Source organism: Centruroides vittatus, unplaced genomic scaffold (assembly GCF_030686945.1).
Source record: "Centruroides vittatus isolate TY-2023 unplaced genomic scaffold, ASM3068694v2 contig_18, whole genome shotgun sequence".
Lineage (NCBI taxonomy): Eukaryota > Metazoa > Arthropoda > Arachnida > Scorpiones > Buthidae > Centruroides > Centruroides vittatus.
The window spans coordinates 1,116,549-1,131,077 of NW_027121101.1; the positions used below are offsets into that span (position 1 = coordinate 1,116,549).

The following is a 14,529-nucleotide window of genomic DNA, read 5'->3' on the forward strand; positions in this document are numbered from 1 at the left end:
CAAACTTCGTGTGTGTGTGTGTGCGTGCGTGCATGTTTTGGTGTCTATTTCGTTTAATATCCCAGAATAAAGTAATGATTAAAAAAAAATTAAATTTGGCAGGGTAGCTTGTGTATATGGGGCATTGATGCTATTAAATTAAATTTTGTGGTTAAGGGTTAAGGAGGTGGAAAGATAGTCACGTGTCATATCTCACGAGGGGTCGGACTGAACGAAGTTTTTACTCGTTATTGACACTTCAACTGTCTATAAAACTCATCACTACTCTCAAAATTAAGCCTTTTGCCATTTTATAATAATTAAAAATATAAAAAAATTTTATGATAAAATCTCGTAACGGATAGCGCCACACACAATTTTATTTATTATGATTAATAATATAAAAGTTATTTTTTAATAAAATCTCATAATAGCCGGGAAAGTTATGCAACTCGTTGCTGGAATTTTTTTTCAAACTTTATATTCAGTTCATCTGTAAATTTAGTTTCAACAAAAAACAAAAACGAATATTTATAATAATACATCGTGTTATCATATAATATGATTATGTACTGTACAACAATAATATAATATATTTTTTTTATATCATATAGTAAATGTATTTAAAATTTTAAAAATGTTTGAGACAATTCGATCGATATTCGATATTTTTAGATTTCTTAGAACGTTTCCGATTAATTAATAATCATTCTTGTTTCGGAGAAGTTTCCGAACGGACGCCTGGAGCGTCGCTCTCGCTTCCATCAAAAGTTTAATTTCAATTACGGACACCAGGTGATGTATTAATAGAATGAATTTCGGAAGAGTCGTAGCAGACGACGAAGAGTTTGTTTATTTTAAAGTAATTCGCAAATCTTTTCTTCGTCTCTACTCGAATACATTAAATAATGTTCCGTAAAACCTTTCAGGTAAATAATAAATTAAATTTATTAACGTGTTTGTTAAAAAATCGATCGTAATCGCTTCCAAGTATCGATTTTTAGGGTGTGCTGCCCTTTTAAAAAATTTAGATTTAATTACCACCACGGGGCGCAATAGTCTACGTAACTTAAGCCCAAAGACAAGACAAGGCTAGATTTAGTTCCATGTCGTGTGAAATTAAATTAATCATATTTATGATTTTTTTTATATTCATGTGTCTAATGTAAGAATAATACATATAAAAATAATACATGTTAATTTGATCTAAAAAAAGCATATTAACAGGTATCTTCATCAATTAACTTCTCATCACTTTATTCTACACAGAAACATCTCAATTAAATGTATGTTACAAGATTATAATTCAAAGTTTTATTGTAAGCAAGTTGTAAAGCTAAAAAAAAAAAAAATACAGATAAGAGCTTATTTTGCGTTGAACTTTCCGTAATAACTTACATAATTCATTCAAGAATGCAAAATTGATTGATTTTAAATTCTTTATTGATGTGCAAGCGACATGCAACTCTATACGTCTATAAATATGTATTGATTTTCGAAGCCGTATTTTTAAACTGTTGGAAAAATACTTTATGTAGCGTTCTCTTGTCCATTGAATGTATTTAAATTGATTTTTTATTCCATTAAACTTTCTGTAAAATAAAAATTTATAAATATGATTAGATAATGGCATTAATTTTATTCTTGGATATCTGTCTAAATAAATAAGTAAATAAAATTTTACTGCATTTTTATTTTAGTGAATCGGGAAATCCAATATTTTCCAACACAAATTTTTTGAAGAGCCACGGCAATACAAACTCTCTTGGAAAGTCATACATTTTGCAGAATGGGTCAGGTCAGTACTGATACATTTTATCATTGGTGTCAAAACTGTTGAATGTATGCTTATTACTGATGCCAAAATTTCAGTTATTTTATGTTGGCATTTAACAAAAATAGTTTTTATGTAAAAATGTATTTTAAACACATTATCGTCGTCATAATTGCTGCCATTATAAAGCATCATTAACATCTTATGAGAAAATAAAGAGTTTGGTTGGGATATGGAACTTAAAGAACTTCAAAAAGAAATATTTATATGTACTGGTATATATAACTACAACCAAATCTGAATCTACAAAAGTTACCTAAAATCAAAAGCGAGATTTAATCAGACTATCCTTTAGTTAGATGTTATATTAGTGTATAGAGACAAATTAATTTGGATTAAAAGTAAGCAGGCAAAAAAAGTACTTATATAGGCCTGTTAAATTCCATTTACAATATTAAATGAAAATTTCAAGAAGCCACAAAATGAGTTAGTTTATAAAGCCTACAGATGTGTTAATTCAGCACTGATTGTTATTATTATATCAATAAACTACTTCAATAAGAAAAACTGCTTTTCATCAGAAATCTGTTGTAGCCTGAAACAGAATACTTAATTAAATTTTTTACTACCTACTTAATGGCTTATAGATTAGTATGTGGTGGTGCATGACTGTTTTTGGTTAATAGAGGAATTTATTTAGTTAATTTCATTAATGGATAAGTCTCTAAGCTGGCTTGTAAGCTTTGGATTAATTATTTCAACAGTACCATAAATTGCAAAAGTTTTTTTTTTTAAATTGAGATATGTAAGAAATGAGAAAGGAAAACATTTCTACACCTTAGCGATAGTATCCTATTTTATTTAAATTAATCTTATACTTTATTAAGTTATCTAAAGACATTTATTTCTTTATACAATATGTAATATGATTTTATAACTTAATAAGATAAATAGATTTAAGATTACTTAATATGAAATAGAAGGATCTAATACAGTTTAGAATGAAATGTTTTAAAAGGAATAATTATATATAGTAGTCATCTGGTTTTTTTTTTAATTAAAGGAATGAATGCATATTAACTATTTAAAACATCTTTATAATTAGTCATAACATAACATTTTCAACAATTGATTGAAGGAAAAATAATCAGAGGCTGAATGATTATTTATTTTTTCCTTTAATAAAATTGGGAAACATGTATATAATAAACATTTGTTTTCCTAATTTACATACAGTATATTGTTTGTATTCGTTATTTATCTTTTATTTAAAGTATCTGAATCAAACTTTCAATTATAAAAAATTCATGAGCTACTTAGAACTAGCTATTATCTTAAAGATGACATATTATTCTATTACTTCATTTATATTTCAGTTTATAAATATATTATTAAGTGATTTATGAATCTTTTATTTATTTAAAGTCATTTTAATCTTTTCAACTTATAGTTTAAATTTTTAATCAAAGCTTATAGACCAGTAAATTTCATATATTTATGCATGTTCAAAGACTAAAAGAAGATGACTTGAGTAAAAATGTATATAATCTTCAGATTATATTTGCTATAAGTAAATGAAAAAAAAGAAAAGAATTATATTAAAACATTGCAATTACTATTTAAGAAATTTTATTAAAAATTGTAGTAGTCGTTCTATTTTTAATCAACTGGATACCAAATCCATTGGTATCATTATTAATTTGATCTTTTCAAAAAGCTGCAGACTTCTAAAAAACTTATTCGACTTCTCTGACTCAACTTCTTGCCAGTAAAATTTAAATTTTTTTAAGTTTACAACTATTTTTAAAAGCTTACAACTATTTGGTAATATAGTTATCCTAATTACCATGAACATAAAAAAGCCATTGAATTTGATTAGAGAATAAATAAAGATGTAAAGACCTTATAGCAGAAATTACAAATTTAATTATATTAAAATTTCTCTACAATACTGTTATATACATTAAAAATGTTAAAAAATTATCTATATTTACAGAATGGTGACTATGTTGAAGTATTTAATATCCAAAGAAAGGAGTGTACAGAAAATTGGAAACTGTCTTCACCTTATATTAAAAAGGTTTGATTTTAATTTAAATTAATATAGTGAAAATTCATAATAATAATAATAATAATAAAAGAAATGTCACCTTTGAAAGAATTAATATTTATATATTTTTTGTGAATATACATTCATTTTCAATTTTTTTTAAGTTACACTGTATGAAAAATAAAATATTTCAAAAAATAGGTAATTATATAATAGAAGTACCAAGAATCAAATTATTTTGTGTGAGGAATAAACTTAAATGAGTTTTGAGGTGGCATTTTTTTTTTTAAATCAGAATAAATATTTTGTAGCTAATATGAATTTATCATGTTCTATAAATATATTAAAACATTTTTGTTATAAAATAATATAATGTGTAATGACTAAATTATATAATAAAAATTAAAATAATTGAATAATAATGAAAATAAAATATTATAATGCATTAAAAAGTTTCCTGTCATAATGAGTAATTTTATAAGTTAATTGCTACTTCAAATTAATAATAATTCAGACAACAGATATTATTCAAGCTTCTTAATTTTCAGAATGAACTACATTATACTGTATATATATATTAATCATTTATATTTAACATTCATTAATCATTAGTTACTATATTTTTCTATTAATGATTCTTGTTAAATGCAAGCAAATAAAAATATATTTGATATCAAATCCTTTTCTGAAAAGTAACAAAGCTTTATAAATTATATTACTTACATGTTAAGTATGTTAAATTATTTGTTAAACTATTATTTTCTATCTGTAAAATAAGTCAAATATTAAAATCTATCCAATAAACAAAGCATTGATAAATATATCATACTAACCTTATAATGCTTTGCAGTTATTTTGTAACATATCACAAATGTTTTCGGTCTACCCTAGGACCTTCTTCAGGTAGAGTTCTAGAGAAAACCTTTTCTAGTGTGATTCTCATTTTCTCTGTTTCCAATGTGTTCTAATTTCCTTTTTAAATTTTAAATTCCTAATGATGTGCGCCTGCGTCAGCTGTTATAACGCTGGGTCATGCATAGCTTGCCACACCCTTGAACTCCATCTGAACAAGATCCTAGAGTGGACCAAAAACGTTTGTGATAAGTTAAAAAATAACTGCAAAGCATTATAAGGTTAGTATTTGGAATTTCCAATGATAGTCTTATGAAAAGTTGAAAATGTTCAAGTTTATTAAAATATTCTGAATATCTTTTAGTAGATTATTTGAATTGAAATAAAGAATATGCAGTCAATTATTTTGATTAATAATAAATAACTTGTTGTTTTTTTTTTCTTTATTTCAATATAAAAAGTTTTGAAGAAAATCATAATTTTTAACTATTATTCTGAATTTAAAAATTATTATAACAAGTTTATTGTACAATATTATACAGTGGGTGATCAGTTAACAAACAGTTTGGACTACGAACAAATCAGATAACAAACACTTTTGCAAAAGATTTTTATGTTCAGATAACAAACACCTCACAGAACAAACACAGAAGAAGCAACATAAAATAATGAATACCAATTGGTTTTCCCTTGTCTTCAGGCAACAATTCGAAACTTTTCAGAGGACAGGAGACATTGACATTGACACTCAACCCAGTATATACTGATTGGATAGTAGTCCTCTGAACTTTGAAACTCTCCCTTGTAATTCCAGCCTTTTTATTTTTCTGACAGAAACAATTTTTTTATATTATTTGTGAGACTGTCAGATGGGCACTTACTAAGTTTTGCATCTGTTTTTATTTTCGAAAGGTGAGAGTATAATAGCAAAGATAGAGAGTGGGCAGATGTCTGATGTTGCTGGACAGTATGGCTTAAACAAGTTTACAGTAGGGTGCAGTTCAGTTTTATCTAAGAAAGGTATAGTATAATCAAGAAGACTCAAACAGATTAAATAACAAAAAATCACATCTGAGAAATAAAGAACATTGAAAAGCTTATAATGAAACCTGAGACTGATCTGACAACAGAAGAATGCCAAGAACTCTTGAATGAAGAACACCGAGAAACTCAGTGAGATACGTTTTCTTCTGAAAAAGAGGATTAATGCCAATATCTGCTATTAAAGATCTTTTGATGAAGTGGAAGGATGTCAGAACAACGATCTTAGAATGGCATCCAAACCAGGTTGAGATTAATAGGCTTGGGGATCTCTACAATTACAATGCTATTAATTACTTCTGAAAAATCCTGAAGAAAAGAGAAAAGCAATCAACATTGGACAAATTCTTTAACTCCCACAAACAGAGAAAACTTGACTAATAAAAATGCAAGACTGTGTATATATGTATTTTTATTATTACATATAAATAAATGTAGTAAGAAAGTATATAGTTTTTTATTTTTTGGGGTCTCTAGAACAAATTAATCAAATTCCCATAAAAACCTATGGTAAATTGATAATTGGTTAACAAACAATTTGGATAGTGAACAAAGTCTTGGATAGGGTTGCCACCTCATAACTTAGTCTCACCCAGAGACGATGATTTAAGAAACAAAAAAAAAAAACCCATATGTATACATATACAATTTTTCTATTTATATAAATTAACAAATTCAAAACTCAAGTTTCTACAAATTTAATACAATTCTAATAATCACAAAGTTGTTTCTAATAAAACTAAGAACTAATAAAAAGCAAATCTAACAATTTTTGTATAAAATAAATACAGGCAAATAAATATAAAAATATGCAAGATACAAAATGGTATATGTGTAATTAATTATTTATTTATGTAGATTTTTCCATGTATATTTCCTGTTTGACATTGCAGCTTTTACAAGATCTGCATTTTCTGGCTTTCTTATGAATTCATAAAATTCTTGACAGCTCATGTCAAAATTAAGCTTTACGCATAATTCTGCCTTTACTAGCTCAGCCCTCATCCTGTTATGGTTGTCTGTCCAGGTATTTCCCATAATCGAAAAAATTCGTTCCACGTATGCATTACTTATAGGTATCAATAGAATCCTACCAGCAAGTTTGGGTAGTTCAGTGAAAACATTAGAGGAAAATATTTTTATCCATTTTTTATCAGTTGGCAAATTGAGTGATTTGGTGGAAGGAATGATCTTTTTAAGAAGACAGATGAGATGTCATCATATAATTTATCAGCGTCAAATTCTACATTTACGTGTTTTGCAGCATTTAAAAAATCTTGGTATTTAAAATTTTCATCCTTAAGATTAATTACTGAAAAATATTTGAATGGGCTATATTCTTAACCTACTTAATATTAAGATAGAAAAAGATTAGAGAATAAGAAGATCTTAGGAAGGAATAAGTTTTTAGGAAAGGGGTACTCGTTGCTCCACGTGTTTCTCACAGATCGCATGTCTTTCTTCTTAGGTGTCTTGGCCAAACGTGTCTCTGTTATGTCACGCGAGTGTATGGCCAACGAAAGGACAAATTTACAATAAAACAAAACTTTAAGTTTAATGAAAAAAAAAACAACAATCAATAAAACACTCTTTCACCTCGCGTGATGATACGCAGGATTCTTTTACAACTCCGACTCGAAACCTCACACGTGTAGGCGAAGGAGTAGACAAAAATAACAAAGGGAAACACGTGGTTCACACACAATAAGCGCGACAAATTTATAACGAGTTACAAATAGGATATTCACCGGACTATTACAAACTAGGATTAAAACTAACTTACTTGCTATAGAAAGGGGAAAGAAGAGTTAGATAAATATATGGAATTATATATAAGAAGGGATAGGGGGTACCCAGAATAACGATGTGTCCTCGAGATCTCTATTTCGCTGAACGAGCCGATCCTATTCTTTCTCCACGTCTGCTCCGTCCCAGCTCCACACCAAGAATGACCGTTACTCCCGTTCTTTTGCCTCCGGGTCTTTTTCTTCTTTTGTCCTCCCCCTTACTTCCGGGGAAAGGACTGCCCCACCCGCAAGGAAAGTGAAAATAGAAAGATCGAGAAACAAGGGAGAGACAGAACAAAGAATTGAAGGATTAATATAAGGCTTATAACTATCGCGTATATACAAAATTATGACGTACCGTCACATACGTCCCCCGACAAAGATTAATTGCCGTAGTGCAACCTACGATAATTCACTTTATTACCGCGCAGATAATAGTTGTGACGGGGCCTTGGTGAAGCGTCGACTACCGCATTTTCATCGGGAGAACCTCCAAGACATTCGTTTTCCTCCTGTTGATCATGCATGTCTCTCGTTGGTACATGCGGGATTCGGATTTGAATCGGCAGATCATCTTCCTCTTCATCGTTACGTTCGGGTTCCTCAACTTTAGAAATTCTTTGCCTCCGCTTCCTATGTATCCTCCTAATGTTTATAGGTACTTGACACAGCTTTAAGCGGTCGACATGAACAGTCATGCGGTTACTACTAGAATTGTTCTCGATCTCTACTGTCACAGGACCCAAGATCCGGGCTATGCGAAACGGACCTAGGTACTTGGGGGAGAATTTTCCGAAACGCTTCCCTTTTTCCTTTCGCAAGAGCCAGACCCGCTGACCTATCTTCCAATCAGTGACATTCCTCCCCTGATTTATCCGATTTCGACCCTCCCTATTCTTATCTCTACCGACCTCGTAAGCTATTTCACGAATATACTTAAGTCTTCTCTTCCACTCACTGAGTGATTCGTCATTGACAAAATCATGTTCAATATCGTTAGGGAAAGCCCAGGGGAGGCGGGGATCGTATCCATATAAAAGAAAGGCGGGTGCTTCACCCGTTGAGGAGTGCGAGGCATTGTTGTATGCGAACACAGCAGGAGGTACGAATATGTCCCAGTCCTTGTTATTTCCGCACGATATGCGGGATATAATTTTCACGATAGATTTATTAAGGCGTTCACAAACGGAATTCGCGCAAGGGCGATACGCGGTGGTAACATTATGTTTGATGGAAAGAGACTCACATGCCTCGCGGAATACCTGTGACGTAAAGTTGCCCCCCCTATCAGAAATAATGATCTCCGGGCAACCATAACGACAAATAACATGTTCGAATAAGACCTCAGTAACGGTCTGGGACGATTGATTTTGTATGGGGCATACCTCAGCATATCTAGTATATAAATCAATTATCGACATAAGATAACGGTAACCTCTTGATGTAATATTGAGAGGGCCGATTATATCGACAGCCACCTTTTGAAAAGGGAAGTTCGCCGTTTCCGTTTCCTGAAAGGGGGCACGGTTACGGTGAACATTATGCTGTTGACAGATGGTGCAAGACTTAATGTATTTTCTAACGTGGGTAGATAGGCCCCTTATGTGGTAATTGCGATCAATAAGGTTGCAAGTCTTCTCGATACCGAGATGACCGGCCAAAGGGGACGCATGAAACGCCTCTATAACTTCGTTGATCATATTCTTCCCTACACAGGGACGTCTCCAATGGCGCAAACCATAACGCCCAGGCTTAACGTTGATGAGAATGCTCCCCTCTAATTGGTACTCAGGTTGAATATCGGTGTTCGGAATTAGGTTATCATTAATATGATTTATCTTATGTACCTTCAACTTGTTAAGAAACTCATCACTCTCCTGCGAGTCAATAATGCGTCTCCAGAACCCATTACTCACGACATTCATATCATAACTCATAGTTATATTAGAATTTTCATCGTCAATGGGGCGTGAAAGTAAATCCGCTACCGGGTTATGTTTTCCTTTTACATGATAGATTTTTATATCATAGTCCGATAACTCCATTGACCAACGCATGAGACGTTTATTATGATTATGCATGTTGTTTACATAAATTAGGGGTTTGTGGTCAGAATAAATATTTATAGTATGTCCTAGCACGAGGGGTTTGAAATGGCGTAACGCCATTATGATAGATAAACACTCTTTCTCCACGGTCGCATAGTTTACCTCTGCCCCACGAAATTTTTTGCTAAAATAACCTACTGGGACGAAGCCCCCGTCCCGTAACTGGCCTAGCACAGCCCCAGCACTTTTATCAGAAGCGTCAGTGTATAAACTGAAAGGGCTGTTGAAATCAGGATGAGCAAGTAGGGGAGGTTTCGTGAGGATAGTCTTAAATTTGTCGAATGAGGCTTGACATTGTTCACTCCATATGAACCTTTTTCCCTTTTTCGTTAGATCGATTAATGGGAGAGCTAACTCAGCGAATTTTGGGATGAATCTGCGAAAAAAACCGACCATCCCAAGGAACGCGCGTACTTGTTTAACATTCACTGGGTGGCTCAAATCTGTGATGGCAGATATATTCTTGGGGTCGGGGAGGATCCCGTTTTTATCAATCACGTGCCCTAAGTACCGTACCTCGCTCATAATCAATTTACTTTTTTCAGGATGTAATTTTAAATTAGCGCAATCAAGGATACTCAAGACCTTATCAAGAAGGTCCATATGGTCGTCTATCGTACGGGAAAATAACACAACATCGTCCTGGAATACGTAACAGTTGATACCCAGGAATTGACCCAACAGGTTAGACATTACATACTGGAAATATCTTCCACTATTTTTAGCTCCCTGGGGTAACCTACACATTTGATATTTACCCCAGGGCGTGGAGAAAGCAAATATGTGCCTAATAGAGGGGTCTAGGGGGATTTGAAAGTATCCTGATTTAAGATCTAAAACAGAAAAGTACTGACTTCCGTGGAGCCTGCTCAGTATTTCATCGACCCTCGCTATGGGAAAGTCTTGGGAGAGTGTAAACTCGTTAATACGCCTTAGATCAAGAGTCATACGAAGCTCACCCGAGTCCTTTTTTATGATATAAATGGGGGAATTCCAGGCAGAGGAGCTCTCCTCTATGATGCCGGCCTTTAAGTAAGATGTTAGTAGGTTTTTGAGATCTTTCAGATAGCACTCCGGTATGCGGTATTGCTTGGCATGGACCGGTTCGCTGGTTTCGATAATGGGCTTATGAGAGAACTTCGTCGTACCCTTCAATTCGGATATAGAAGTGGCAAAACAACCTGGGTGTTTATTTAATATACTATAAAGTCTTTCCTTTGTCTGAGAATTTAAGTGACTAAAATCTTGGGATACCATAGGCGTATTATTAACGCAATTAACGGGGGAAATAGGAGTATTGAAGCTCTTACGACAGCACTCACTCACCATTTCTCTCACACTGTCGATAATCGCAGGGATGTTACTTATCACATCCATGCCAATTATAGCATCATACTCGGCATGACCCGGGAGAGCCATGCAAGCGATAGTAGTCTCATGACAACTGGTGCCGTGCATTATGACACAGCGTAATATTTTCTCACACTCGGTAACAATACCATTGATGCCCCTTATGCCTATCCTATGAGAATCGATAGTAGCGCGATTGACATACGTACGGGATATCTGCTTAACAAATTTAGTACTCAGGAGAGACTTTTCCGCGCCCGTATCGACGAGCAGGGTGAGACCATGATTATTTATTTTACCCTTAATAATGGGAAGACCATTAACAGAACGAGTAACGTGTTTTGCCAGATTTAATTGTATACGTGGAGCACGATACTGGCTATCATGGTGCTCCTCTATAAGTTTAAATTATGATTACCGCGTGCTGGGCAACTGCGAGCGAAATGACCTCTCATACCGCAATTGAAACATTTCTTATCATTGACCCTATCCTTCTTATCACGAACGCTAACGAGCTTACTAACGGCATCCGTCAAAGCCTCAATCTGCTTTTCAATTCTATCTAATTTATTTTCGCGGTCTATTTGATGAGTATTAATGGATTCGTTCTTATCACATACATACTCATTGTCTTCGCCCATCGCAGCATAAACCCCTTTACGCTCATTAGTACCGTTACAATCGATTTCAATCCTCTCTTCTAATTCCGCCATTTCGAAGGCCTCATCAAGAGACTTGGGAGATCTCCTCATCACGTTGGCCCTTATACGAGAGCACAACCCCTTTATAAACCTCTCCATTATAATTTCGTCACGTAGAGCAATTATCTCGTGATGATCTTTAATCGCACGAGCTAGAAGTGTTCTGGTGCGTATAATGAAATCGGTAACGGGTTCGTTATTCCCTTGCCTTAGATTTAGTAACTGATCAATTATATTCTTCCCTCCTGCCTTTCTCTTATCGAAACATTTTATCAAGTCTCGTTTGATTTCGTCATAGGAATGTGGGTACTGTTCCAGTAAGCAAAAGAACGTTCCCAAAGGTTCACCTTTTAGTCTTGCTTGCAAGACGGCGATCTTCACAACGTTATTCCACCCAGCCAGGTTAGCTATGTTCTCAATAGTTTGGAAGAATTGGGTTATATTTACGGAATCACTGGGGGAATTCGAGAACATCGGGATCATCCCGAGGAAGCCCGTCACGACGAACGATGGGTTACTGTTGTGTCCGTCGTTTTGTACAGAACTATCTACCGGAGCACTAGTAGCCATATTAAAGAATCACCACGTGCGTCACACAAAAAGGGAAGGATGTCAATACATAAAAATATACAATACGGTTTTACAAAAAATGCCGTTTACACGCAGAGAGGTCAGAGCAAGAATCCTGTCGCGGACGCCATTGTTAAGTCACGCGAGTGTATGGCCAACGAAAGGACAAATTTACAATAAAACAAAACTTTAAGTTTAATGAAAAAAAAAACAACAATCAATAAAACACTCTTTCACCTCGCGTGATGATACGCAGGATTCTTTTACAACTCCGACTCGAAACCTCACACGTGTAGGCGAAGGAGTAGACAAAAATAACAAAGGGAAACACGTGGTTCACACACAATAAGCGCGACAAATTTATAACGAGTTACAAATAGGATATTCACCGGACTATTACAAACTAGGATTAAAACTAACTTACTTGCTATAGAAAGGGGAAAGAAGAGTTAGATAAATATATGGAATTATATATAAGAAGGGATAGGGGGTACCCAGAATAACGATGTGTCCTCGAGATCTCTATTTCGCTGAACGAGCCGATCCTATTCTTTCTCCACGTCTGCTCCGTCCCAGCTCCACACCAAGAATGACCGTTACTCCCGTTCTTTTGCCTCCGGGTCTTTTTCTTCTTTTGTCCTCCCCCTTACTTCCGGGGAAAGGACTGCCCCACCCGCAAGGAAAGTGAAAATAGAAAGATCGAGAAACAAGGGAGAGACAGAACAAAGAATTGAAGGATTAATATAAGGCTTAACTATCGCGTATATACAAAATTATGACGTACCGTCACATCTCAACTAATGGGAACTTGCCCTGAGGACCTCCTGCTCTCTATTGTTTCATTCCCCACACCTGTGAAAGTTTGGGGTGGGTAGAAGGCTCTCGAAGTCTGTTATTCCACTGGAATAACTGACTTCGAGAACCTTCTTGCACAACCCGGAGAAATATTAATTAAACCCGGAGCCCAGAGATAACTCAGTGAAACCCGAAGTCTCTGGGTCAAACCCGGATTGGCAACCCTAGTCTTGGAACAGATTGTTCTTTAACCGATCACCCACTATATATTATAGATTTTTATAAAAAAAACAATAAATATAAAGGCAAAATGAAATTTTAGATAATTTCAATTAAAATGGCTGATGGTATTTTGTAAAAAATTGAAAACTTGAAGAAATTAAGTCATCTTCCCTTCTGTCACATCACCAGGAACAAAAACAGTCTTCCTTTGCAGAGATGACCTTTTATTAGAGGCTACACCTCTGCAAAATTATGTAAAACAGTTAAAATGTTCACTGATGATAAGCCAATTAAAAAAATATATATATGTATATAATTTCAATTAAAATGGCTGACACTATTTGGATATGATGGAAAGGAAGATGACAGTTTCTTCAAATTTTTAATTTTTTGAAATTTTAAAGTTTGTAAATTGACCTTTTATTAATTATCATATTTATAAAAGACACTCAATATCAGTAAAAACAGTATTAAAAATAATTTAGTGAAAAATTATATAACATTGTTTAATAAATGCTTCTTTTAGTCCATTTAATAAGTATTTCTTTCTAATTATTGATATTTTTTAAATTTAGTTTTAAGAGATATTATGAACAAATCAATAAGATTTAATTTACTGTATTTTAATTTATGTAATCCATGATGGTGTAGACTCTGTAGAAACAAAAATAAAACTTCTTTGCATAACCTGCCCCACATGGGCAGGTCAATATACCTATGCCTATGAAATAATAGCTGCCTCCTTAGGTATGAGTTCATGATTTCAATTTAAAATCAGCATATAATCCTTACTCATTTCAAACTGTCTTTTAAATGCTGTTAATTCGTGGATTATATGCACAAAAATATGGTAATTCTAATTTTATAAAAATAATTACAAATTATTATGCATTTATCATGTTTTTTTAGTTGTATAAAAATAATGACAATAAGATGATAAAAAAGAAAAAATATTTCTTTTGTCATATTATTGCTTTTGCAAATAACCCAAAGTTTATTTACTCATTGAATGTTTGGATTTATAAAATAATACTCATATATAATATAAGAATTTCAATGAAATCTGTAGAAAAAAAAATTTAATTACCGTATTTTACGGACTATAAGACGCACCTTAATTTTTAAGCAATTTTTTTAAAAAAATACCCATAAGACGCTACGGACTATAAGACGCACCTGAATTTTGGAGGCAATTTTTCGAAGAAAAAAGTGCATCTCATAGTCCGTAAAATGCGGTATATCATAAATAATAAGCTTTTATAGATGTCAAATTGTTTCTTATCAACAAGTCAAAAATAAT

The 14,529-nt window shown here is 33.1% G+C and overlaps 1 protein-coding gene across 3 annotated transcripts in view; it reads left to right on the forward strand.

Moving 5' to 3' along the window:
- The first annotated feature begins 685 nt into the window (after positions 1–685).
- Positions 686–14,529, forward strand: part of LOC136969531 (protein CFAP20DC-like) — a 57,295-nt gene continuing 43,451 nt past the window's right edge. The window contains exons 1-3 of one of the 3 annotated variants that reach the window (XM_067263721.1): positions 686–908; positions 1,680–1,777; positions 3,750–3,833. In XM_067263721.1, the coding sequence (XP_067119822.1) occupies positions 1,769–1,777; positions 3,750–3,833 (93 nt within the window). In that variant the 5' untranslated portion in view covers positions 686–908; positions 1,680–1,768. The remainder of the gene's footprint in view (positions 909–1,679; positions 1,778–3,749; positions 3,834–14,529) is intronic. The other 2 variants (XM_067263720.1, XM_067263722.1) reach the window with 2 other exon arrangements.